The sequence below is a fragment of the Uloborus diversus genome, chromosome 1 (genome assembly GCF_026930045.1).
Source record: "Uloborus diversus isolate 005 chromosome 1, Udiv.v.3.1, whole genome shotgun sequence".
Classification (NCBI taxonomy): Eukaryota; Metazoa; Arthropoda; class Arachnida; order Araneae; family Uloboridae; genus Uloborus; species Uloborus diversus.
The window spans coordinates 38396035-38421089 of record NC_072731.1 but is presented as its reverse complement, the minus strand read 5'-3'; the positions used below and the strand labels follow the sequence as shown (position 1 = coordinate 38421089).

The 25055-nt window shown below is 31.4% G+C and overlaps 1 protein-coding gene across 1 annotated transcript in view; it reads right to left on the bottom strand.

The window, feature by feature from the left end:
* Window positions 1-8385, bottom strand: part of LOC129234372 (uncharacterized) — an 87557-nt gene extending 79172 nt beyond the window's left edge. The window contains exon 1 of the mRNA XM_054868366.1: window positions 8265-8385. Coding sequence (XP_054724341.1) covers window positions 8265-8303 — 39 coding nt within the window. The 5' untranslated portion in view covers window positions 8304-8385. The remainder of the gene's footprint in view (window positions 1-8264) is intronic.
* Between the last annotated feature and the right edge of the window lie 16670 nt (window positions 8386-25055).

Sequence of the window (25055 nt, the reverse complement as noted above, 5' to 3'; positions counted from 1 at the left end):
AAGTAGAATTTAAGCTACGATTCTATGCTTTTACTGTTGATAAAGCGAAAATTTGAGTTCTCGTATAGAGGGATGGAACAACTAGTTTTTCCTTAGACAAGTTTGATTAAACACTGCCCTTTTTAGGGCGAAAAACCCGTTGACCCAATGTAGTGAAAATCTAAGTAATTGAATATAAGACATGATGGATGTATAAATCGTGCTATTTTTGAATATAAAAGAAATAGTTTATGCCATTCACAGTTTAATTCGAGAGAATGATTACTAATGAATTCAAAGGTCGTGATCACTAGTTAAGTCAATCTCTTTCTGAAAGCTCATTAAGGTATAAAAATGTATAGTTAATGAAAATCAAAGGGCAGACAGTCATCAGTCTTTTCCACTAATCACTTGGTGAACATAAGAGTTAAGGAATAACTATTTTGGCGATTAATAAAATTATAATCAGCAGCATTCATCCAAATATCAATTTATTTATTTACTTGTGTCAAATCGAGTCAGTTTAATTCAATTGTGGGATGCAAAAAATTGCTTCTCGAGCGAATGAAATAAATTTCAAATTTATCAAACGCCAGTCATAACAGGGTGAGTCACGTAGTTAAAAGAAAAATATGCTTCTCATCTATTCGCAACTCCAGAGCTCGAATACGATAACTTGGGGTGATTAACAATACTAAAGAAAAATGTAAAAAATTCCATTCCACGTGTTTTCTTTGGGGTAAATTACAGGCTTCAGACAGTTTATAATGTAATGTAATTTCAGAAGAATAGAAAAGAAAGCTTTCTACAAACACGATAAAAAATTACTGTCATTCACTAAGCGTCAAAGCAAGTTATGAGTTACGGCATTTGTTTGTTTTACCTTTTTCATCCGCCATTAGACAGTGGCTGAAGCGCCCTCTATAGTTTATTGGAGTCGCAAATTCTGATGTGGGCAGGTAAATAGCAGTATCTGCAGACACGAGTTTTCGAGATAGTTGAAGAAATACGTTTTATATTCAATACTAACAATAGGGAAATGCTAGAATAAGACGTTTTTTTCACAATTTTTTTCAGCGGAAACCAAATGAGCCAGCTTGCACAATGAAGTTAACGTACAATAGATGTCAAAAGAAAAATTTACAGTTACTGTCCTTTACCTGTCCATGACAGTATCGAACACTAAGTTTTTGTATTCTAAACAAAAAATATTTTCTTATTGTGAAGCAATGCAAGTGTCGCAATGTGTGGACTGTTCCTACAGATATCACACTCAAAGAGATAATTTATTTGTTCTAAACGAAGTCATACAGCAATCAACAAATCATAGTTCTCTCGAAAAATAATTTTACAGGAATAATGAACAAGTGATTGGCAACAAGCAGTTATTTAAGAAATGTAGAGTGTGTTTCTGGCAAAAATAGATTTATTTGTTTTAAATGACTTCACTTCTCCAAATTTTGATACTTTTTCAGGTCTTACGTACTTCACTTCAAATAAACTATCTTTAGAAGCATCTTTTCAAATCATTTGAGCTACTTAAGGTTGATATGCAGTTAAATTAGTTGTTGAGGGCATGCAATTACTATTCTATCTTGTTTTTTTTCAAACCATTGTTTATAAAATGACGCTCTATGCAGCAGCACCTTAAGTCATTACCATCATTAGTCTTAATTAAAATATCTTCTGGATTATACGTGAAAGTACTTGACAAAAATTAGAACAATCTTCGTAAGTAAAAAAAAAAAAAAAAAGACGACAAAACGGAAACAAAACCAGATTGTTTATTATTTTAGTCAGCCATTTTGCCTAAATTATAGCTTTATCAAGTTAGGCATTTTTGTTTTTATTATTTTTTTAGGTGCTACCATTAGGCAAGTTCTAAAGAGAAAAATAAGTTCTAAATGGACAGAGAACCCATAATTCTTGACCGATTTTAATCAGATTATTTACAATATAGGAAAAGAGGAAAATGATAAAATCAGTTTAAACATCAAACAAAGCACGCAACTTTGTCGAGTTTACTATCACTTACAGACCAATGAAAATAAGCTATTTTTTCTCACAAGAGTTATGGCTACAGTTACCGCTTTAAATAGAAACAATGAAAGAATGTCAATCCCTTAATTGTTCATGTTAATGAAAACGGAATTGCTATTTTGTCAACAAGAACTTAAAGTTATTATATAATAAAAATGTATATAGTGTGCCCACTCAAGTGCCTATTTCCTCTTAACATCATAATGACTGCTGGTATATTCATAAATGTGGGGTATAGGGAGAGAAAAGTAACCATGCTGTGCTGAATAAAACCACCTGTGGTGCAACAATTTTTCTTCCTTATTCACACTTTTATTGTTCTCAACAGAAATTAGTATAAAATGGAATGAGCACTCTTTAACTATAGTATAGTTATGAAATTTAAGAAACAGCAAGTATTAAATCCCTTTAAAATTAGTTATTAACTTGGTTCAAAGCTGTTCTACAATTTGAGTAATTCGGAATCATGTTACAAATGGGATGTGAAATAACTTGTTTTAATAGAATTAATGCAAATTTAATACAGGAAAATAACATTTCTAAATGTTTAAAAACTCAATCCGAAACTGTGAAGTACTAATACTTCTCATCATCACATGTTGTCTCTCATTTATATAATATTGTACAGAGTATCAAAATTTTTAAAGAGCACTTTGAACAACTTCAAAAATAGCTTCCAAGCAGTAGTTTCAGAATTATTGAATGATACAATTAGCCGAGTGCAATAGTGATAACTTTCTCTGCCCCCCCCCCCACAAAATACGGAGTGAAAAAGATGTTTCGTTACCTTTCTGGGAGAGAACGGCTCTGATCTTTCAAGGTTTTATTTATTTATTTATTTTAATATCGAGCATACTGAAAAATTCGAATGAAGTTTACGCTAAGGTGACCACCGGTAATTTATGATAACATACAAAATTGCCTAATGTTAGGCCTTTTAAAGCCTGAAAAAAAAGCCCTCAAAGTTTGCATCTATAAGATTTTTTCTTTTGTTTTTCATTTTATCCATCATACTAAGTAGAGATGAATTTAAAACTGACAAGAAAAGCACTTTATAACTCTCGCTTTGCGTTTTTTTCAATTTTAATGTTATAAACATTCCTCGACGGAGCGAAATTACTATTTTATGGAAAAAAGGTTTAAAACATTTATTTTTTAATAGTTAGCAAAAATATATACATAAAGAGCTGAAGCAGAGACATGGTGTGGCAGTACGTGTAAGTTAGAAACATAGCTATGATATGGTATAGTTTGAGTTCAAGTGTAGATATTGAATGTTAGTGTATGAGTTAAAACAGAGACATGGTGCGGTAGCGTAGGAAGATTGTTGAGGTTACAAAATTCTTAAGATTCATGGAAATTTTTTTTTTTCGTTAGCATTTATTTATTGGTCGTATTACAAAGAAAAAAAATCCCCTGCATTTCATGTTTGAAAATATACATTTATTTAACTTTTCTATATCTATATTTTAGTTCATTTTTGCTAAGTTATTCTTTTAATCATGGGGTGTACGTTTTATCTTCATGTATTAACAATTCTCCGAAAAAATATTCAAAAATTTTAATTATTTACATTACTTTATTTTTATTTCCCAAACTAAGGGTGGTGCAACCATTTCCTCACTGCCACAGCGAGGCTCCTCCCCTCTTCCCACCACTAGCACCATAGGCCGAGCGCTGACCGTTCAGAACCGATTCATATCCTACCGATTATATGCCCCGTATATGGATAAAACCAAAAATTTTAACAATTGACTAACAGATAAACAGATATTTTACCTTAAACCCTATTTTCTTTGAACTCTAATAGTTAATAGATGTCTGATTGATTACTTTCTTTAAATTGCAATAAAAATTAAAAACTTTAAATTTGTGATTTATCAGCGTAACTTTCTATAACTTTCAGAATATTTTTTTTTTCATATCCTGAATTTTTTTTAATAAATATTAAAAAAATATTTAAATAAGCATTTTCTCTCTTTTTTATTGGTTAATCAGAACCCAATCCCTCTTGTTTATATGTATTCTAATTTTGGATTAAAAGAGCAAATGAATATAAATCCGATTCAGTCTCCTGCCGATTCAACTAAGATATCATAAACACATTTAAAAGTCGAAAGTGAAGTAAACAATATTACATATAAGAAGCAAAGGAATGTAAGTGGCAAAATTATAAATTTGGAGGTAAACAGTACACCAGTATGGTAGGTGATCTTCTCCTCTGTCTTGGGGCAGAAGATGGTACGGTACTAGTAGCCCTGATAGTTGCTGCTATTCTGCATGGTTTAGGGGGAAAAATGAATGAAAGCCTACCTAGGATGTTATCTTTAAACGCGTTTTACTCAAAACTTGAAAATGTTTACTTGCATCCCTTTGCTTCTCACTGCTTCATGTATATTTTATATAACATGCTATCTAATTTGGCCTAATTATTTTAGACAAAATTACTTTTTAAGTTGCATTTAGATATAAACCTGGTTGGTAAGTCCGAAAAATTCAAAAAAGATTCAAATTTTCTTCCTTATAAAGTATAGTATTACCGTAGTATTGCAAGGGTTCAAGAGCTTGTTTTCCATTGTAATGAAAAACTAAAACTTTATTATGTATTTAAAACCTGGGTTCTCCGTATGTTGTACTAAGTTAAGTATGCCGAACAAGGCCAATCTAAGTTTCAATGCCTACTATCTAACTCATTTATGATTCAACTACTCCTATTTTTAAAATTATCAAATGACCCATAAAAATATGAAAAAATCATTTCATGTGAAAATTTAAGTTTTAATTCTGTTTGGTAGTAGTTTGACAAAAAAATGACAAGTTGGCCTTATAGGATCAGGGGTCCCTAATAAGGCTACTTTGAGAAAAAAAGTCAGAAATTGATTATCCAACTATAAAGAAATGAAAAAAATTCAATATTGTCATTTTGAAAACATATCAAACCACATTTGATAAACTCCAGACTATCATTAAAAAAATCTATATTTGCTTCAATGGAAATTTCTGTTTTTTTGGTCATTCCTGCGCTCAATTCGTGAACATATGTGCAGCACATGCTCCTCACCCGACCCTTCAAAGTTTTAAAGAGGATACTGGATGCTTAATAATGCCAATCATGACCTTGTTGATCTGCAGTCTATACTTTCCCTGAGTTATCAAATCACTGGATAAAATGACACTATAGAGCAACATACAGTCGGATCCCGAAATACGCGAGGGATGCGTTCCAAGACTCCTCGCGTAAGTCGAACATTCGCGTTGTAGAAAAGTTGTGTGTATGATTTTTTTTATTAACATACCCAATCATTTTAGACATTTAAACACTTTTTAAACTGTTTTTGACCATTTGTTAACTAAATATTACCGTTCCTTACATAAAGAACTGAATTTTTACCGTGTTTTTAAAAAAGTAGTTGCATTATTTAACATAAAATACTGTTACGATGCACAAAATCAATGATCAATGGGAAAGATATATATAAAAATAAAACAGTACGGTACGTACAGTATGTAGTAATAATAAAGCACTGCATGTAATAGTACTATACAGTACATTTATAACTTTAAAAGTTGAAGATGATGATTTATCCTGCGCAATCTGATCGTCATTATAATATATTTTTAAATACAGTAGTTTCACATTCCCGGTTCCTTTCCAAATATTTTCGCGTTGAGAGTGAGAAATTCGCTTTAGCTCTAAAATTCGTTTCTCCTGAATAATTCGCGTTATAGCCATTTCACGTAAGTCGGATCGCGTTGTAGCGGGAGTCGACTGTATATATATTTTTTGAATTTGTCAACTAGGCAAAAAATGCTTTCTACAACAATTAACAATTTTTTCATAATAGTGAACTGCAGTAAACCATGAAGAAACAAAATTAACTGTAAATACGAACAGGCAATTTTGACGAGGGATTTTTGTAATTACGATTGCTACATTTTTGCATGTTAATAACAAGCTGTTTTGTGCTAACGCTTTATCATCAGTTAGGCTTTTTGATGGAGATAAAATTACGATCATGCAAATGTTTGTTATCCTACATAGAAAAGGGGAAGGTTGGTTTTATTCGTCTACACGGCACAAACACTTTAAATATTAAACACACAAATATTTTACTTTAGTTTAAGAAAATGACAATTATTCTTTCATATTCTTCCATTTCGATTTTATGAAGAGAAAATATAGTTTTTCATAATCTTTTTACTCATTGTGAATATATATATATATATATATCTATATATATATATATATATATATATATATATATATATATATATATATATATATATATATATATATATATATATATATATATATATATATATATATATATATATATATATATATATATATATATATATATATATATATATAGAGCCATTCCACAGAAAAACAGTCGTTTTCTCCCGCGCGTGACACATCCATATTTCAAAGCAAATTTTTTTTCTAGGAAATCACGCATCTGTGAGGGATTTCTTGATGATGATTACTTGAATTAAGAAATCATAAGTCGATTTGAAATTGTATGTCACATGTGACAGGTAAGCTTTATTAAAAAAATAACGATTTGAAAAGCAATGAGAAACTTTTTCTTCCTTAAAAATTGCACGAGTCAAGTACCTTTACTAGGTCAACAAATTTTTAACTTTTAGTCCTTATAATTTTGCATATGCACTAAGTTTTAACGAAAATCCAGTATAATTTGTCTCATACGTATCCGTGGAATCAACCTGTTGGAAGTAAAAAATTAAAAAATTACAATTTAGGGTGAGGGCAAAGCACTCTTTCTTTCTCTCTCTCTCTCTTGGCGTGCTGCCTCTTTTTTGCCCTCTTCGAAGAGTATTATTATTTTGACAAAAGAAAAAGAATTTGGTATGATTTCATTCTGCTTTCGCCGTCTAGAATGAATGGGATGGTGAGACATATTACAAGGTTGTGTTCAGAGTGAATTAGAACAATTTTATTCATTTGTTGTCTCTCGAAGAATTAACTGCATTTTAAGCGGTTAAATTATAGTAGGTGTAACCTTATGAGTTATATCGTAGGTAATATTTTAAGACACTTTCGGCTACCATTAGTGTGTATACGTACAAAACTCGTATTATTCATAGTATCGACATTTTTTTTCTGTTACATATTAGCATTTGAATTTCTAGTAGAACTGGGCATCTAATTAGGACATTATCAATATTACGTCAGGAATTACAATTACACCTTGTATTATTAATATCGTATGTAAACGGCACTAAGCAATATAATGTTTTTCTCGTCAAGTTCCAGCTAATTCGAAGAATTGTTTACAAGTTCATCAATGTATTCAGAAATTTGTATCAATTATAATCAAAATTAACATTACTTTCTGCGCTTATGCGATACATGTGGCGCCATACCAACAAATAAATCATCGACGTTTACGCAAAAGTCACTAAATTCAACATTCCAGTTTTGAGACGTTGTCAATATAAAATCCCAGTTTTGGGACGCTGTCAATTTAAACTACCATATCACTGAAAAACACCAAAAATCATTTTACACTTGCGTGTAACTCTTACTCTAAGCTTATTCATGTAACATTTAATTTCATAATTGTTTCAGATCATGAAATAACTAACAGTAAAGTAAAATTTGTTGAAATCAGTCCGCAATTTTTTTGCAGATGTGTCCGAAAATCTTCATATATGATGAAAGCGAAAACTCTAGTTCTTAAAAATGTTAAACATCTTTAAAATGGCAATATCAGTATAAAAAATGAAGATAGCTAAGTCCCCCCCCCCCAATAGCGATGGCAGCCCCTCATCAAGTCCTGCTGAGCACCCCCTTCTCCACGAAGAACCCCTAAAAAGAAACCAAGAATCTTTTAAAATTACCCTCTAAAAATTTCCATAGAGCTGTCTGCGCCATGACCCCCCCCCCCTGAGAATCCCTCTCTGAATCTCTTTCTGCATTGGTTCTTTCAATTTTTTGTTTTGCTTTCAATATCATTGTTCATGTAAAGAAAGTTTGCGACTTAGTCCTTCCATGTGCCAAAGATTTTATGTTATGACTTAGTGGTGTGGTAATGGTATGACAATAAGAAATGCCAAATAATAAAAAAAGGTGAAATCATTGAAAAATGTATGCATGAAAGGTAGAAAATAATTCTCATCTTAAAAAGCAACTTATTGATTAAAAATAAGGATCGATGAAAAATCATTTCTTTGAAAAAACATATTCGAAGGGAAAATTAGAATATTTATTATCTACTCACCATGAAGCTGACGATCACAGCAGCGCGTAAATTCCGCATAGTGGCTTGGACACTAGCGCAGGGAAAAGCAACTCTTTGCACCCAACATTCAGCCGACCGCAACCGTTCATAAAAACTGAGGAATAACTCCGAAAATCATCGATGGAGGGAATGCTAGTCCTTTATAACCGGACGCCTTAATTGGAGCTAGAATGAGGACACCGGGGATGATTTTGTAACCCTTTCTTCCGTCGAATCGTGCGCCGATGGTTGCTCCCCTTCCATTCCTACCCTGCGACTTGGAGAAGAGCTGGAATTATATGGAATTGTATCACACTTTTTCTTTCAGGACTGACCTTGGAATTTGATTTTGTTTATTCCATAAAAGAACAACAAAGTGTTCCATCTGTTATGAATAATTTGTTACGTAAGGTGAAGTGCTTCAAGATAACATGGATAACCTTTTTCTTTAAGGATAAAATTTGTTTCACGCGACCACACACATACATACATATATCCTATAAATATTATACTATGCATAAAGTGATTAAAATAATTTAATACATAAAATGATACATGAAATCTCCATAGCTAGGAGGAAAATAATTCCAAAGCTCATAGAACACTTTCCAAAAATTATGATGTCGAACTTCATTCGAGCTTACTAATCTTTTGACTTTTAAAGCTCGTTGCGGGATCGGGACCTATTGCAATAAAAAAAGTTTCGTGTTTTAAGTCTTCACCAATCGCAACTTTTCCATTATATAGCATTAAAAAAGGACACCGAAGCAAAAATGTTAAAAAGTCACACACATACAGGTGAAATTTTCTGTTTTTGCGAGGTTTCAGGCAAGTTCCGTTGATCAGACGATGATACCAATCTGACCGTTTCTGCACTAAGACGACTAGATAATAAAACTTTTGTTATTTTCATACGATCTTAATGTATATGGCAAATTTGATAGTTCCCAGATCGTCAACAGTCTGACATACGCAATATTTCATTATGGTAAATAATTAAGTTCTTACATTTATTTATTCAGTTTTCAATAATATTGTTCCCTCTTCCTAGGGGTTTTGTGTTTTTTTCCTGCAGTCCGGAAAACTACTATTACTTTATTCCAAAAGTATTTTACTACCACTACAGCTAATTCATTGCAAGCGCAGTTACCAACAACTGCTTTATTGCAAACGAAATTGATTACAATGACTTCTTTTTTAATGTAGCAATTACGTACTATTTTAGCTACTTAACTATTTTCAGGAGATGAATTTGGCTGGAATATTTAATTTACACTCATGCTTAAAGAAAAAAAAACAGTTAAGCGTAGGGGTTTATTTTCAATATTTATCTATTCATGTTTTTTAGAGCCAAGTTTTCATTTTTAACTAGATTTTACTATTTTTCTTTCAAACTTCTTTTAAATTTTTTTCTTTACATCGAATATCTAAAGCAAAGAATGCTTGGAAAATTTCTCAAACATTTGTAGTTTTGATGATTAAAATATCTTTAATTGCCTCTGTGAAATAATATGCATCGAGAGCCACAGAACAAAATATATTGCTCTCTATTGAAATAATATGTGCATATTTAATTGATTTAGGAATTTAGGTCATCATCTTAGCTTACATTCACATTTGAAAATATTGCTATATTAAAACCAAAAAAGTGTGACAAATAAGTTATTGGGCATAACAAATAGATTAAATATTATCGTTTGATTCTTATTTATTTTTACTAAACTAGCGTTAAAAGTAGTTGTCCAAAATCGCTACAAACTAGTAATTTAGTGTAGCAGGCCGTGGGCGAAGTGGGTGATTAGGAAGATAACTGCCGCTGAATTTATCTAATTATGTAGAGAAAAATGTACCTTGATCCATTGTGAATCCTCATGCCTGCTTTTACAGTTAGTTCTATGCATAAGATATTTCATTTATTCTTCCGTATTTTTACCAAACAGAATTCCACATGACATTTTTACTCATTTTTTTTTCAAAATGGAGAAAGGCTATTACAAACTCAATTAAAGCTCTTTCATAACAGAACGCAATATATTCTATTTGAATAGATTATTTCAGAAAGGGCATAAGTCCAACTAATGCAACTTTTCAGGAATCAATAAAAAATGATTATTTCATTCAGAAATGAACTAAATTCTACGAAAATTTTTTATGACTAATCTAGCCAAAAGTAGGATCATTACCTCACCTTAAATAATGCTTCATTTCGTTACTGAAATTAATTATTATTATTATTTTTTAAATTTGGACTTATGCCCTTTCTGCAATAAATATCCTGAAAGACTGTTCTGAGTGATGAAAATGTAAATAAAGTGAAACAGATTTGTTTCAAACTGGTTCATGATAATGAAAAAATAATATAACAAAGTGATAAAATAGTGAAGTCCATTTTCATAAATTTATTATCTTAAGAAAATACATCGTGTATTTTCCTTTTTCTCTCGTCTTGTTTTAGTTAAATAATAAAGTCTAGTGTAAAAAAAATAAAAAAAAGAACTGACAAATTGAGATAAAAAGCAAAAGTTTTACATGTGTATAAAATTATATTTATATTCATAATCATCAAATACATCCCACATGGAATTTTTTTTTCTATTCTTCTCTTGCCTAGTTTTGTGTACCAAGTTCGATGTACTCATTCGTATGACTATGTTCAAAATTGCACTGAATAATCATCTTGATATTTGTTATTTCTTCCAACAATATGAAAATTTTCCCTTTATACTCAGTATTGGCAAAGGTAGTTCAACCGGCAAGCGTTACTTTGCAATATTCTCTTAAAATCCGTCTATGAAATAGATAGCCTGAAATCGTTCCTTTCATGTTCTATCGAATATTTAAACATCATGAATGTATATAATTGAAAACATTTGTCGCCTAGCAGAATATTTTTCCAAAATCTCAATTTGGGAGATAAGTCCTCTTAAAAAATGAAGGATATCTGTTTTAGCAGTTACAGATTTCATTGTTTTCAACAGTTTTGACGACGAAACTTGATGTAATTTCAGGATTTCACTTATAAGATTTCACATGGTTATTATCTTTCATAGCTATTTAACATTTGCATTGCTGTCCCAAAATCGCGGTCGCAAAGAGCAGACGAATGTCCTCTCAGAGGAAAGCCATCAGCAATCTTGTTAAATTTATTCAGTGTTATTTCTAGAAAAAATCTTCTGCAGTGTTGTTTTTATTTTGACCAGCGTATACCTCACTGAACGCATACAGTTTTTTCGCAGTTCCTAGAGTAATGTTAATAAACCCCTCAGAAATTAGCGAATTTCATTTCGTTTCCGTGATTTTGAATCCCTCCTAATCCCCAAAACTGACGGACCTACCATTACCGAAATTATACAAGCTCAAAGGAGTTATTTGTTTTTACTTCATTTTGCCAAAAAATCTAGTTCTTCTATGATCTTGTCGTCGTCTTACCATTTCTTCCTTCTGCACTAAAAGAAAAATGTGACCCCTAAATCAAGTGCTTTGTTGTACAAGGATTGAATTCTCTGCTACACTAGTTCGATGTCTCTACAAACAAATATGGGAGAACCACAACTAACTCTATTTTGAAAAAAAAAAAAAAATACTTATACCCTTTCTACAATAATCGATTCATTTATTCTTCATGTCTGATAAAGAAAGGTAGACTTCTAGAAGAATAACACATAATAATTCATTTTCAGTTCTGATATGCTGATTGAGTATAAAATTTCACCGCAAATTCTGCTTTGCAACCGGAGTTCACTTAGTAAAGTACTTTTCAAAAAGCTTTTTGAAGCGCACAAGATGAAGATCTGTGTTTAAATGTAAGCAAAAACTGAAAATAATATCATAAAAAATGAAAATCTCAACTTGAATATCTCAGAATTTCATAAAACTTAAAGAAATCTTACTCTTTAACTCTTTAAATTTGTGTAAAATTTTCAAAAATATCGATCATTCATAACTGATGAGTAATTTATTTTTGAAGTTCGTTAAAAAGCACTTTTATTTACTTACCGGCAGTGCTTTAAAATGTTATAACTCAAGTTATATGGGCGAAATAGCATTAAGTAATACCGTATTTTAAAGATAATTGCATGCATTTAAATTTAATATGGGACTTAAATACTTTTAGAGGAAAAATAGTCCAAAAATTTTAAATTTAAAAGTCAAAAAGTTTTTTTATTGTGTCTTTTGAAATTAATAACAATATTTTATTATCGTTAAAACGGTGGCCACGCCGCCAAGTACAGACATAAGACAATGTACGGACATAAAAAACAACACGAAAAACAAAGTACAAAATAAAAAAAAATAACTTTGATAATCATTTAAATCAGTTTTAACATTGTTTTAAAACTTTTTCATTTTGAAGGTATAAATATTGTAGAAATATTTGTTGTAGTATACAAAATTTGAAGAAGGCATAGTTATTAACAGCTTGTATATGAACTTAGTTTGGAAGAAATATATTAAAGTGTCTTATATTGTAAGTGCGATACATAAAGTTAATTGATAAGGTTATGAGCATTTTGTTTTTATGAATACGATCTGTAGTAGAAAATAATGGCTCCGGTATTTAAGGGAATTGATATCAAAAATTTTCCACAACGCTTCAGATGATAAATTTATTTTATAAGAATGCAAAAACTAAAATATAGGTACTTAAAAAATTAGTTTGAACTCTTTCAACATATAGCCTGAACCCCTTTGCCTGCACGACCTCTATTTTGGAACCATTAGTTCCAAAAAATATTTAGTGAACAAATACGCAATATACCTTTTTAGGAGGTCAGCAGATACCTAAAGTCACATTTAAGTAAATCTCAAGAATAAAAGGACAATAATAATAATCATTAAAAAATGAAACATTTTCTACCAAAACTCAAAAGAGATATTTAAGGCCGAAATTCTAAGGGATCGCGCTGAAAATAAGATGGGAATATATTGCCGTACCAGAAGAACATGGATTATGGTAACTATTGAAGCAAAAAAGCAGTATATATTATTTCCTTTCATAGTTATTGAAAAAAAAAGGAAATACTACACTTTGATACGTAAAGATACTCTACAATCTGAGGAAAAAAACCTCAACCATATTTAACCATTATAACTGACTCCTGAACACCAGGAGTGTAGAGTGGGATGAGTGCCAGTACGCAGCGTTTCATACCTCGGGGAATTTCGCTCGTACTAAAGTCATTTCTGTTTCACCATTGTTTTTTACGATTATAATTTTCTTAAATGTGACTTTTAGGATCCGGGGCCATATAAAAGTTGGATTGCTTATTTTTTCACTAAATGTTTTATTTCTTCAAGCTTTCAATACCTTAAATATTTATCTTCTTTTGACCCTTTTTGCAATTAGAAGTATTTTATGTACTATGACTAATTGTTATGAAAATAGAGGTTTTTCAGGTTTAACGAGAACACGCTCTGCATTGTTAAATGTTCTTAACTGGGATTCCAAATGGATGAGGCATGTTTTAAACTAGAATTAATTAGACTACTGAAAAGAATAACAACTGAATTTACGTTGGTAAATATACTTGCTTGCCTCTTATTAAGACCAACTTATAAGTTTTTTTTTAATAAGATTTTACTACAATGTTAAAAACACAAATAAAAAGATATGACTTTTGAAACATTTTAACAAATGCGTCTGACAATTTTCAGAGTGGGAACATGAAAACATTGACTTCAGAGCATGGGTTTGGAAAGAGGGATGGGGTAACCTCCAAACAAGTCACTGGTTGCGACCCTTTCAGAACACGGCAGAAAGTATGAGGTCATTGACTCGGGGTTTGAAGGTTATGCTCCCCTATAGTTGAGGCATTTTAATTTTTTTCTACTTTTATGCGTTCATTTTTTAACTCCTCCGTCATGATCCCTTGGATATTGTCCGTTGATTTAGTGATTATCTAAGTATCACAACAATATGGAAAAAGAAGAAAAATGATACTTATATAAATTCAAGAATCGTTTCTGGTTTCTTTTTCCCTCAATTTATCTAAACATACTAAACTTAAAAAGTTAAGTTTAGTTACTTATATATATTGTAATATGATCTTTTGAATCTTCAATTAAAAAAAAGTAAACGAACTGTGAATTCTATAATTTAATTACGTATCTTATGTTACTATCAGTTCTACATCAACAAACAGTTATAGGATCCAAATTTCTGATGCAAATACAAGACAATACACATTAAAAATGAAAACGTTCTGCTTTTTGAATTCAGAAGCCTAATTCAGCATAACACCCGCACACTCGATAAGATAAACTTACGTATTCATTCGCACAAAAATCCGGATATATAGCCTTTGTATTCTTTGCTTGGTACGCGCTTGCTTTCACCGGAAAATAATGAAGCCCCGAAGAAATCAGCATTCTCATGAAAAGGCAGTTAATTTGTTATGAAACAGATCGCTTCTTTCCACAGTAAATATCATTGTTAATGAAACTGTGCCGAGAAATGGGTTTCTGCTTCCTGAAGAGCTCAGCTGTGCGTAACCATTTTCATTAGACTGTCCCTTCGAGCAAAAATGCAGAAATCTTTGAAATTAAACTTGTTTTAAAGCAAAAAAGTGAAGCAAAATGCAATTGCCATTGAGAATAGGAATATTTAATAACTGTTTTGATGCGTCAATTCTCTAGTTCTTGCGAGTTTGGTAATTTTTTAACTACGTACAAGGTAGCGACAATCTACACAATTGGGGGAGAATAAAGATTATTCTTTTCGAAACAACGAAGAGAGAGAGAGAGAGAGAGAGATATGAAAGCTACGAAAATATTTCTCTGCAGTTACTTTAATTATATACACTATTTTAATGAAATATTTTGCGGAGTTACATTCTAGTTTTATTTATTTGAAAATACATCAAAGGTTTTTTGCTTTCAAAAGAGATAATGGAAAACATTTTATTTTCAGGAAGAAGTTGTTGGAATATTTACTTTGTTATGTCTACCTCGAGAGTATACCAGCTCGTTAAATCTCTATACCTCGAAATTTAAAAAGTTTGTGAACTCCCCCGCCCCAGTGACGGAGAACTTGATACGTAAAGCGCGTAATTAGAAAAATAAAAAAGGAAAAACGACAGTGTCTCATTCGACTTGTAGCTTCATCGAATTTTTCAACCAAAGAAATTCCATAAAGAGCTCTGCATATTACCATAGTTCTCGCCAGGGAAAGATATGGTATGTGGGGGTCCTATACCTAAGGGTATGGTATGTGGGGGTCCTATTCCTATAGAGGTTTTTGACCCCATAGGATTCTAAAAAAGTGACCAGTCAGGTTAAAAGTTATTAAATAAGAGGAATAAAAAAGATGTCAGACTTCATACGGGCCCGGTAGGTGACTTGTACTGCCTAGGACGGCAGAATTTAGGGATGGCAAATTTCAGGATGGAAAACGTAAAGAGGCCAAAAAAAAAAAAAAAAAAAGAGAGAGAAAAACTCTAATTATGCTTATTATTATTATTATTATTAATATTATTATTATTTGTAGCTCAAACTGCAGCAATACGTGAGAGTATGCTCGATGATTAAAAATATATATACGTACATTATTAAGACTTGAGGGCGACACATGCCAACATCGCCTGGGGCGGCAAAATACCCCTGATTGCATAACAAATCTGTAAACTTCGATAAACCTATCCAAAAATTGAATAAACTTCAGTGAACTTATTGATTGCTGTTTTCTTAAAAAAAAAAAAAAAAAAAAAAAAAAAAACCAAGAAAAAACCTACAAAAAAATTTGAACTTTGCATGCATTTTACTCAAAAATTTAGAAAATCCACTTACATCCTTTTGGCATCGCACTGCCTCATATCAGCTTTTTTTCTGTTGGAAACCTAATTTTGTTCTATTTGCATACTAACTTTTGTAAAAAAATAATCTTATACAGGAATATTAAAAGAATGGTTTTAATGGAAAATAATTTTGATCTTTTTTACTTATCATAAATTACGCATGTTAATTGCTTGCTGACATTCAAGAAGAATAAGCAAAAGCTAAGTTGAATAGAAATAATTAAGACTACAAAAGAATGGCACAATTTGAATGATTAGAAAATACATTTAACAGGATCTTCAGAGCTTATGAAATTTTTTTAATCTAAAATACAAATCTACAAATCCATCAGCAGTTGTTGACACTTTCCCTCATGAAACCAATTCCAACACAATCAAATTCAGAGAAGCATTAAAAAATATCGATATATTTCATGCGCAAACAGTTTATTTTTATTCCTATCAATCACCGCGCATGTCAACAAATCGTTCATTCCATTGGAAGACATTATTTTGAATCGTGATACGAAAACGGTGCCATTAGACTACCTTTAAACACTAGTGTATAGGCACATCTGAGGTACCCTCAACCACTTAACTGTCTTCCGTGACTAAACAATAAACTTCTGAAAGAAGAAATAGAAGGGCGGCAGATTAAGCTTACGAAAGTGCTGATATTCTTCTATATAATTTCCAAGCTGTGTGAAGTTTTATCACCAAAACTACATGAAAGGTCTATTGACCCGTTTTTCTCCGACAAAAGCGCAAATAGAATTGTTTTTCTAGCAATTTTATAGTTTATTTCTCATGTTGTGTAATCATATTGATTATTTATCGCTACCCGTGTTACGTTTGACTGTAGCAATACAGAATACGGTTTTTTTAAAACATTTATATGATTAAGCGCAGATTTATGTCCGATTATTAGTTAAGAGGCGTACCTGATACGATTGGGTTTTCCTTTTACACTTGCTGTTAGTGTGATTTCAAATGTTTTGTTTGAATGTAACTTAACTACGACGCAACAAGGAATTAATTTCTTCAACTTTTTATAATAGTGTTCTGTAGTAATAATAGTTAGATAATAAATCTTTCAGGGAAAGCTCCATTTATTTGCTGGTTTGGAACACTTGACATCAGGTTTATCCAAGTGTTAATAATTAACAGCATTTCTTGTGGGATGACCTTTAAGTAATCATACGCAAATTGATGAATGAATTTAATCTAATTTCTTTTGTTTGTGAACGTTTCAAATAAACTGTAATTTGATAATAGTGTTCAATTTACCATGTATGCCTAAAAAAGGAAACAGGCAAACTAATTTTTACCACCTATAAGGCATTATTAGGTCATATTTATACCTTTTGTTACTAAATGCAGCTTTTAATATCTTTCTAAGTAAAAAAAGCCAAATCAGCGTATCATGATGTGATTACTGTATTTGGTCAGAAAAATTTATATAAAAGGCATAAACTTGCTCTTTCTTGAAAATTTTTATGAGGAACAAAAGATAGATTGAAATATTTTCGTAGTAGGAAATAGAGGATATTTGATCAATTTCATTACTTATTACAATTCAGTGCATGCATAACGTAGAAATCTTGATAGTTCTTCATTTGTAATTTGTTATTTATCTGAAGATCAATTATTTTTCCTCTTTTCCTCGTTTTTCGTAAGTTATGATCTGCCCATGACCCATGATAGTTTTTTTGAAGAAGTATGATTACATTCTTGTATTTAAAACGTTTTATGCCAAGCATCATTTAGTACAATTTTATGGCTTTATGCCCGAATTGTCATAAAATAGATGTACCTTTAGTTATTTTGTTTTGGAAATGAAAGATTTAGTTTTCTCATATAATTATTTATGTGGCGATATGAGCAGAAGACGGAACACTTACCTATTTGTCTGCCAAATTAGTATCCAAACTTAATCAACCGTGCCCAATACACATATGTTGTTTATGGTAAAACGTTTTAAGTTTCATTAACAGGGATAAAGTAAATGCTCAACTAATTTTTTTAATTAATTGGCTTGTAATTTCTCTTTAGTGATGTAATTTCCTTGTTAAGTTTTAAACCTGCTAACTCATCCTGAGGCTAGCAAACAGTTAACTATTAGCAATAAATTCATGCCGCTCTCTCTCTCTGTCTTGCTTCTCTCTCTCTCTCTCTCTTTCTTTTTTACAACTCAATAAGTCATTTATTTTTCATTTATAGTTAACTTACGTACTTTAGTTTTGATGATAGATTTTCGTATTAATTTTGGTATATTATTTATATACAATCCGAAAAAAGATGGCAGACAAGCTAATTTGATCATATAGCATTGAGTTCGTTAACATCAGCAGTTCAGTTTTCGCGGATATTTAAAGCTTGACAACCAGAAAGCAGTTTAACGCTGACGAAATGCCGTTGAAGTAGTTTTGAATAATACAGCTCTGCCTTAAGGTTTATAAAGAATGAAATTACAACTTTTCATAAGTATCGTGAAGAGTTACGAATCAAACATGGAAAAATAGCATAAAAATTTTGTCAGAGAAAATTGTTTCGACGTTCAATAGAATATCTCTTCTGGTCATTTACACTAACTTGTAACTGTTGTTCTAATGCTTCATATGCCATTAGAACCGCAAAAACAGTTCAGACTCACGAAATTAAAAGAAGAATCGTTTAACAAAAATAATGATATAATAAAAGATTAAGTGATTACATCAACTGTGGGTACATTTAATTTCGGATATAAAATGGAAGTGACGAGTAATTACAGGTTTCATGGTGAAATTCTAGAAAAAAACAGCTAATTTTTTTTCGTTGTATGTTTATGGAAATCTTTTATTATAACAAGTTGTATTATGTTTATTTCCTAGCAGGGCTCTTGAACTTCAAAATAAAAAGTGATTTTTGTATTACCTTAACCAATATTTATTTATTATCAAACTTAACAAACATGTGAAAAACCCGCTTTGCCCTACCATTGAGCCCAAAGCGGGTAAGCTAAACTAATTGTGGTTTGGTACATTTTCCAATCAAATATGAAGTTATAAATGATTAAAAGAGTTGACTAGCTACCTGCCATTATATAAAAAAATATAAAACAGTTGTACTTACCCAATTTAAAGTCATTACATTTGTTTATAAAACATAAAGAAATAACTGAGTTAATTAATAGACTAATTAATTGCCATCCTAAAAAATAACTTTTTAAATTTATACGATTGATAGATCTCAAGTTATTCGCTAGAATGAGTTAGCTGCTGGATTCTCAATTTCAATTGTTGCAAATCCTTCAATTTTCCCAAATCAAATTATTCTTTTAAAAGTTGTGAAGAGAGGGGAAAACAAACCAACATACGGACATTTTTTAATCACAAAACTGTACTTTCAAATTTTTATTTCTCTACGTTCATATAACTATTTATTTTTTCACCTTTTTGTTTTTGAGATATTTTTACAATATAAACCGTTTTTCATGTGTTGATTATTTTTTTAGTGTACTAGTGTTTCTAGTGTACAAAATTTTCTTTTTTAGTACGTTATGATATGCATGTAAACGACAAAGTTTTAATCATTTTGAGTAGGCTTCCTCACTTCTAAAAAGTGATCAAATAAAAAAAAAAAACTTTCTGAAGCACACTTCAAGAACACGCTTATGAACATTTTGTAAATTTATTAAAGTGAACTTTCAACAAATAACAGAGCTAAAAAATTATTAAGAAATGTGCATGAAGTTTACTGAAAATGTCAAAATTACGAACTTGGAATAGTATATTGGCAAATTATATTTGTAACAAAAATTTGGGAAAAAAGCTCATCATTTTTTCGCATGATAGAAAATGATTTGCTTTCATATAAGAGCAGTCTTAGAAACATGAGGTGTCTGAAATAATGAAATAGAACTTAGGATGTAAAGTTAATTTAAATTACATTTGAATGCGAGTGAGTGCACGTGAAAAAAAAGCGAAAATATTTAGCAAAATAGCTTTTTAAAAGTTACTTTTGATTTCAATTAAGCATTTCTCGACTTTAATTCAACCTTTTGAAGTATTTCTAGGCCATTTTAATGAACATTTCAAAACTCATTTAAAGTGGTTTGCATTCTTTCTCGATGTTTCATGCAGCAAAAAAACGAGAATTATTTTTTTTTAGTTTTTGGAAAAGTTACCGCTTTTTATCTTTGCATTATAATAATCCAACTGGGAATCCAAACTCACCTGCCACCATTTTGTTTTTGGGAAATTTCATTTGAAGTGAAATTTTAACCAATTCAAAAGATACAAGTGTGTGTGGGGGGGGGGAGATAACCGGAATAGCACTACTGTGGGCGGAAGTTTGTGTAATACGCATTTCTGCTGCTAGGTGCGCATAGCGCAACTCATTGCCAATTATGTGCCTCTAATGTTGTCGACCTGGTTTATTCTGTAGAGCATTTTTGTTCTTGCTTCGTTTTTTTATGACAGCATGTTTAAATAAACAACTTTGAGATGCAAAATTTTGCTTTCTGTTGGGGAAAAATGGCTATCTTGGAGATCGGTTCAGCGAATTTTGGGAACCAAAGGTTTGCTGCCAAGATTGTTCTTCGAAACTTGCCGTACAATAAAAAAGAACGTCGAGTCGAAACATGTCGTTCATTGTGAGGCACTGCTCCCAGCACCTAATTCAACTGACCTGGCTTCGTGTGACTTTTTCTCATTTTCACAAACGAAAAGGGGCATGAAAGAATACAAATTTGACAACGCTGAAGATGTCCAAAGAAAGACGAGGAAGGAGCTGTCAGTCATTCCTAAAGTTGACTTAAAAAAAAAAAAAATGTTTCGAACAGTGGAAGCACCGGCGGTACATATTAATTAGTTGTATTTAAGAGTATTTAGCTAGAGGTTAAGGTTTGTTTTTGTAAAAAATGTGGAAATGTGTAGTGTTAAAAAGGCAATTCTCGTTTCTTCTAGGTCCCCCCTTGTGCATGTTAAAAATTACGGTTGGGCATGCGTGTTTTTTAAATATAATGCTCCACCATTACACTGAGCTTTAATTAAGATCACTAATTATACATTTAAACTTGGGGTCATATCATATTTCTTGACTTAGTCATGATCCTCCTGGCATAAATTTCTTACAATTATTTATACATTACCTTAATAATGTTTCTTTATATGTCTCATTTACATTTGATGCAATTTTAGCTCATTTGAAGAACTCAATTTCAATTAAAAAATGCATGTCAAGAGATTCCTTTCGGTGAGAAAACACCGAGCAGCTACACTGTTGAAGTCAAAGTCAATATTCTTTAGAAAAAATGCGAAGCATTTCTTTCTCTCTCAATTAAATTTTGTTATCGTTGGGAAAGCATATGAACAGATGTGGTAGTGTTACATCATATTTCCTACGATTAAGAAAGCAGTTACATATTTTATTCACGAGTAAGATTTACGAATCAATATTATTTTAAAACTAGAAAATCACCCATGAAGCTATGACGGGTGAAAATTGCTTCTACATTTGAAAGAAGCTATTGTCTGTGTGGTGATATTTTGATAGTTGAAGTTTTATCCCTAACTCTACTGGATTAAACTTAAACTCCAGTAGTTCATTGTTGACCACTTTTCGTTTCTTCATTTCGCTGAAAAAAGGACGGATCCAGAAATTGTTCAAGGAGGGGGCCGTTGATTTTGAAATTTACCTCCACTAAGTATCTAACTTACGCATGTTTTTTTTTTTTGGGGGGGGGGGGGCGGCGACATTTTTATCTGACGCAACTCAATTGTTTAGATTTATCCAAGGTGAACCCCGAGCCTATTCCATTGTTTTACATTGAAAGAGTTATTCTAAAATTGTGCTTTAGAACTTAAATTTCGTAATAATTTCGGGCCAATGTTTCAAAATCCCCTTTTCTAACATGATCGACGGTCATCTAAAATTGCCCTTTTTTGGAACTTCAGTTTCAAAAAAATTCTGATGGAAAGTCACGGAACCCATTTCTTCCATTAACACTACCTGAAATAAGATAAATAAATACCTTTGATCCAGTTCAGCTTTGTTCGTTACTCGATCATCGTCTATATGTCATAAATGATTAAGTAAAAACTTGCCAAGTTTTAATCTAAATTAAATTGTTTGGACTTTCTTGCAGTTAACTTTTTAGACTTGAGCTTATGAACATACACATAAAATGAAACAGGCAAACGCATAACCAATCTGATTTGCACAGTCAAGTAAGAATATTTCTCTAAATATCTAAAAATAGAAGCATTAGCACACAAAGAACACTCCATGCGCTCACTAGAATACATTAATTCCAGTTATTGATCTTTGAAAATTAAAACCTATTGATTCGTATTGCTTTGACACATAACTGTCACACATTCTTCTTTTTCGTTTGGCATATAATTTGCCGTACGAAATAATAGATATTACCATATAGATTTTAATCTCAATATACCAACGTTCGATTTCATTTGAAGTTCCATCCTATGCAATTATAATCACGTGATTGTATTGTTTAGTGTCAGTATAAAAGGAACACGGAAGTCGGTGTCGCATTTCAACCATGAAAATTATTTTAATTTTTCCTCAATTGTTGTGGGTGTGGGTAGTGTGTATAAGTAAAATATCTTCAGGTAAATAGAGTAATTAGCCACTTGAGTTTTTTGAGGAAGATTTTAATAAGTTCCTGTAGCTCAAACAGTTCAAGTATTGGTTTTCAGTCATAGAAATTATAATTGCATTGTTCTAAAATGTATTTTTAGGAAGTACAGTGGAACCCCTATTTTCAATTGTCCACTTCATACGTTATCCCGCTTCCGACGTCATTTTCGATTATTCCGTTAAAATTGCTATACCGATAATTTTGAGATATTCCGGATTTTTCGTTAAAGTGTATCTAAAAATCTGCTTAATACGTTGCTTTAAAACAGAGCACAGTCATATTTCCTCTAAAAGACTCACATAAACTTTTTTATGGATTCTCTTTTCGAGATGAATTCATTTCTTAGCCATTTGATGCCACTTCATCATTTTTTCTGTTCCGTCTTGCTGGCATTATCGTCAAAGCATAAACACTCTGAAATAATTTTATTTTTGCATGCAAACAATAATGCAACTTTGCAAAATATTGCCAGCATTTTAGCAGTTCTGTTCTCGTTGGATAAACTATAGTTATTAAAGTAGTTACAGTCGGTCCCCGATTTAACAATTTCATCGGGACCAAAAGTTTTATACGTTAAATCGGGGTTATTTGTAATATCAGGGTGTGAAAAAAATTGCACTTAGCTTATCTTAAAGCCCTAATTAAGCAACTGCACAAAATATCCATAGTTAGAAAGTATACACTTTCCATTCCGCGACTTACTATGCACTAATTACTTTGAACTTTTAAAATACTGTGTAATAGATGTTTGACAATTTCCTCGATACCTGACTTGTCGAAATAGTTCTCTTTCGACTTTATGGAGAAAAGAAAATACTGTGTCATTACAGCCTGCTGCATGAGATATGTTTTTACAGTTTCCAGACCATGTAAATCATTTGCAAAAGTAAGAGTTTAAAAGGAGTTTCATTATCGCTTTCTGCATCAGAATCACTATTCATTGGTTAAGCCCTCGCCCGTCAAAAATTGCTGATTACAAGAATAGTCTTTTTCTGATTCGCACAATATGGATACATTATGGAAAACAATCCAATCTTTCCTAACTCAAATAAAAAAAAGATGTTTTCAGCTGTTAAACTAATTCGTTAATTCGGGGTTTATTATTCGGCAAATGGGAATTTTTGCCTTCATTTTAAGCAGGGAAAAGAAAAATTCGCTAAATCGCGAAATTGCGACTGTATTCTACTTTTTTTTCTTGTGCTAAAATCCAAGAAATACGATACATTTTCTGAGATGGAATTTTATTTCTAAGCTTGATCATTTATTAGCTAAAATATAAAAAATACATGTTTGTAACAATTTTTTAAGTGATGCATCGTATTTTGATAGAGTTAGAAAACATGTATAAATGTATCTAATGTACATTAAAAATCTTCTCCCAGAGAAGCAATTTAAAAAAATCTCTATGAGTAAATTTTCGTTTTAATTAGTGCAGAACTGTTTAAGATAGAAATCACTTTTATAGATCAAGACGTTCGATTACTTCAACTCTTGCAGTACACTAATTAATTAGCACCATTTCTTTTTCAAAAACTGGGTTTGCAAAACTTCGAAAATCACCAAGGTTTCCAAAACTTACAACTTTTTTTTTCACCAATTAATAGAAATTGTTTAAAATGTAGTAAAATGCACTCTATAACAAGAAAAATGGACGCACAAAGAAGGAATTGTCAGAATAAAACGAAATTTGACAAGCGTGAGGGCAGCATTTTAATAAAGAAAAAGGTGTAAATATGGGCACCCTCTTGTGCTTTTCATTTACCCTTACTTTCAATAGGAGAAAGTTCTAGATTTTTGTCTTTTGTTAAAAGCTATAACAAGTGTTCTACATACGAGAAGGAAAAACAGTGATTAATATCAATAATTTCATTTTAAAAAAGTCGGTTTACCAGAAGCTTTAAAGAAAGCACTAGTAAGAAAGGATGTAAATACCTGCACTCTTCAAAAACATCACCAAAAATAGTTTGAAAAAAGGATCAAACTACAAAATGGTAGAGAATTTATTTATGACAGGAGAAAAAAAATATTTACCAAAATCGCAAACATAACTGGTTCTTTCAGCCCCGGCACAATCGAAGAGCGCCCACAATTGGCACATAACGCATTTCATCCTCACCTTTCTCTGAGTGCCTTCAGAGAACTTTCCGTCACGAAAAAGGCAAGTTGCATCGCTTGAGACAAAAGCATTTTTGCTGCTTAAAAAAGAAGTGGCATAATTATGTTCACCCTTTAAATGGGGGCTCACATTTACATCAACTATACCTGAGAAAGATGGCCACTATGACATGTATAACGTAAAAGCGTGCGTGACTGAAGATGTGCTTTAAAAAGTAGCTTAAGATATCGACTTTCCGGATATCACCGTGAAATTGTTTT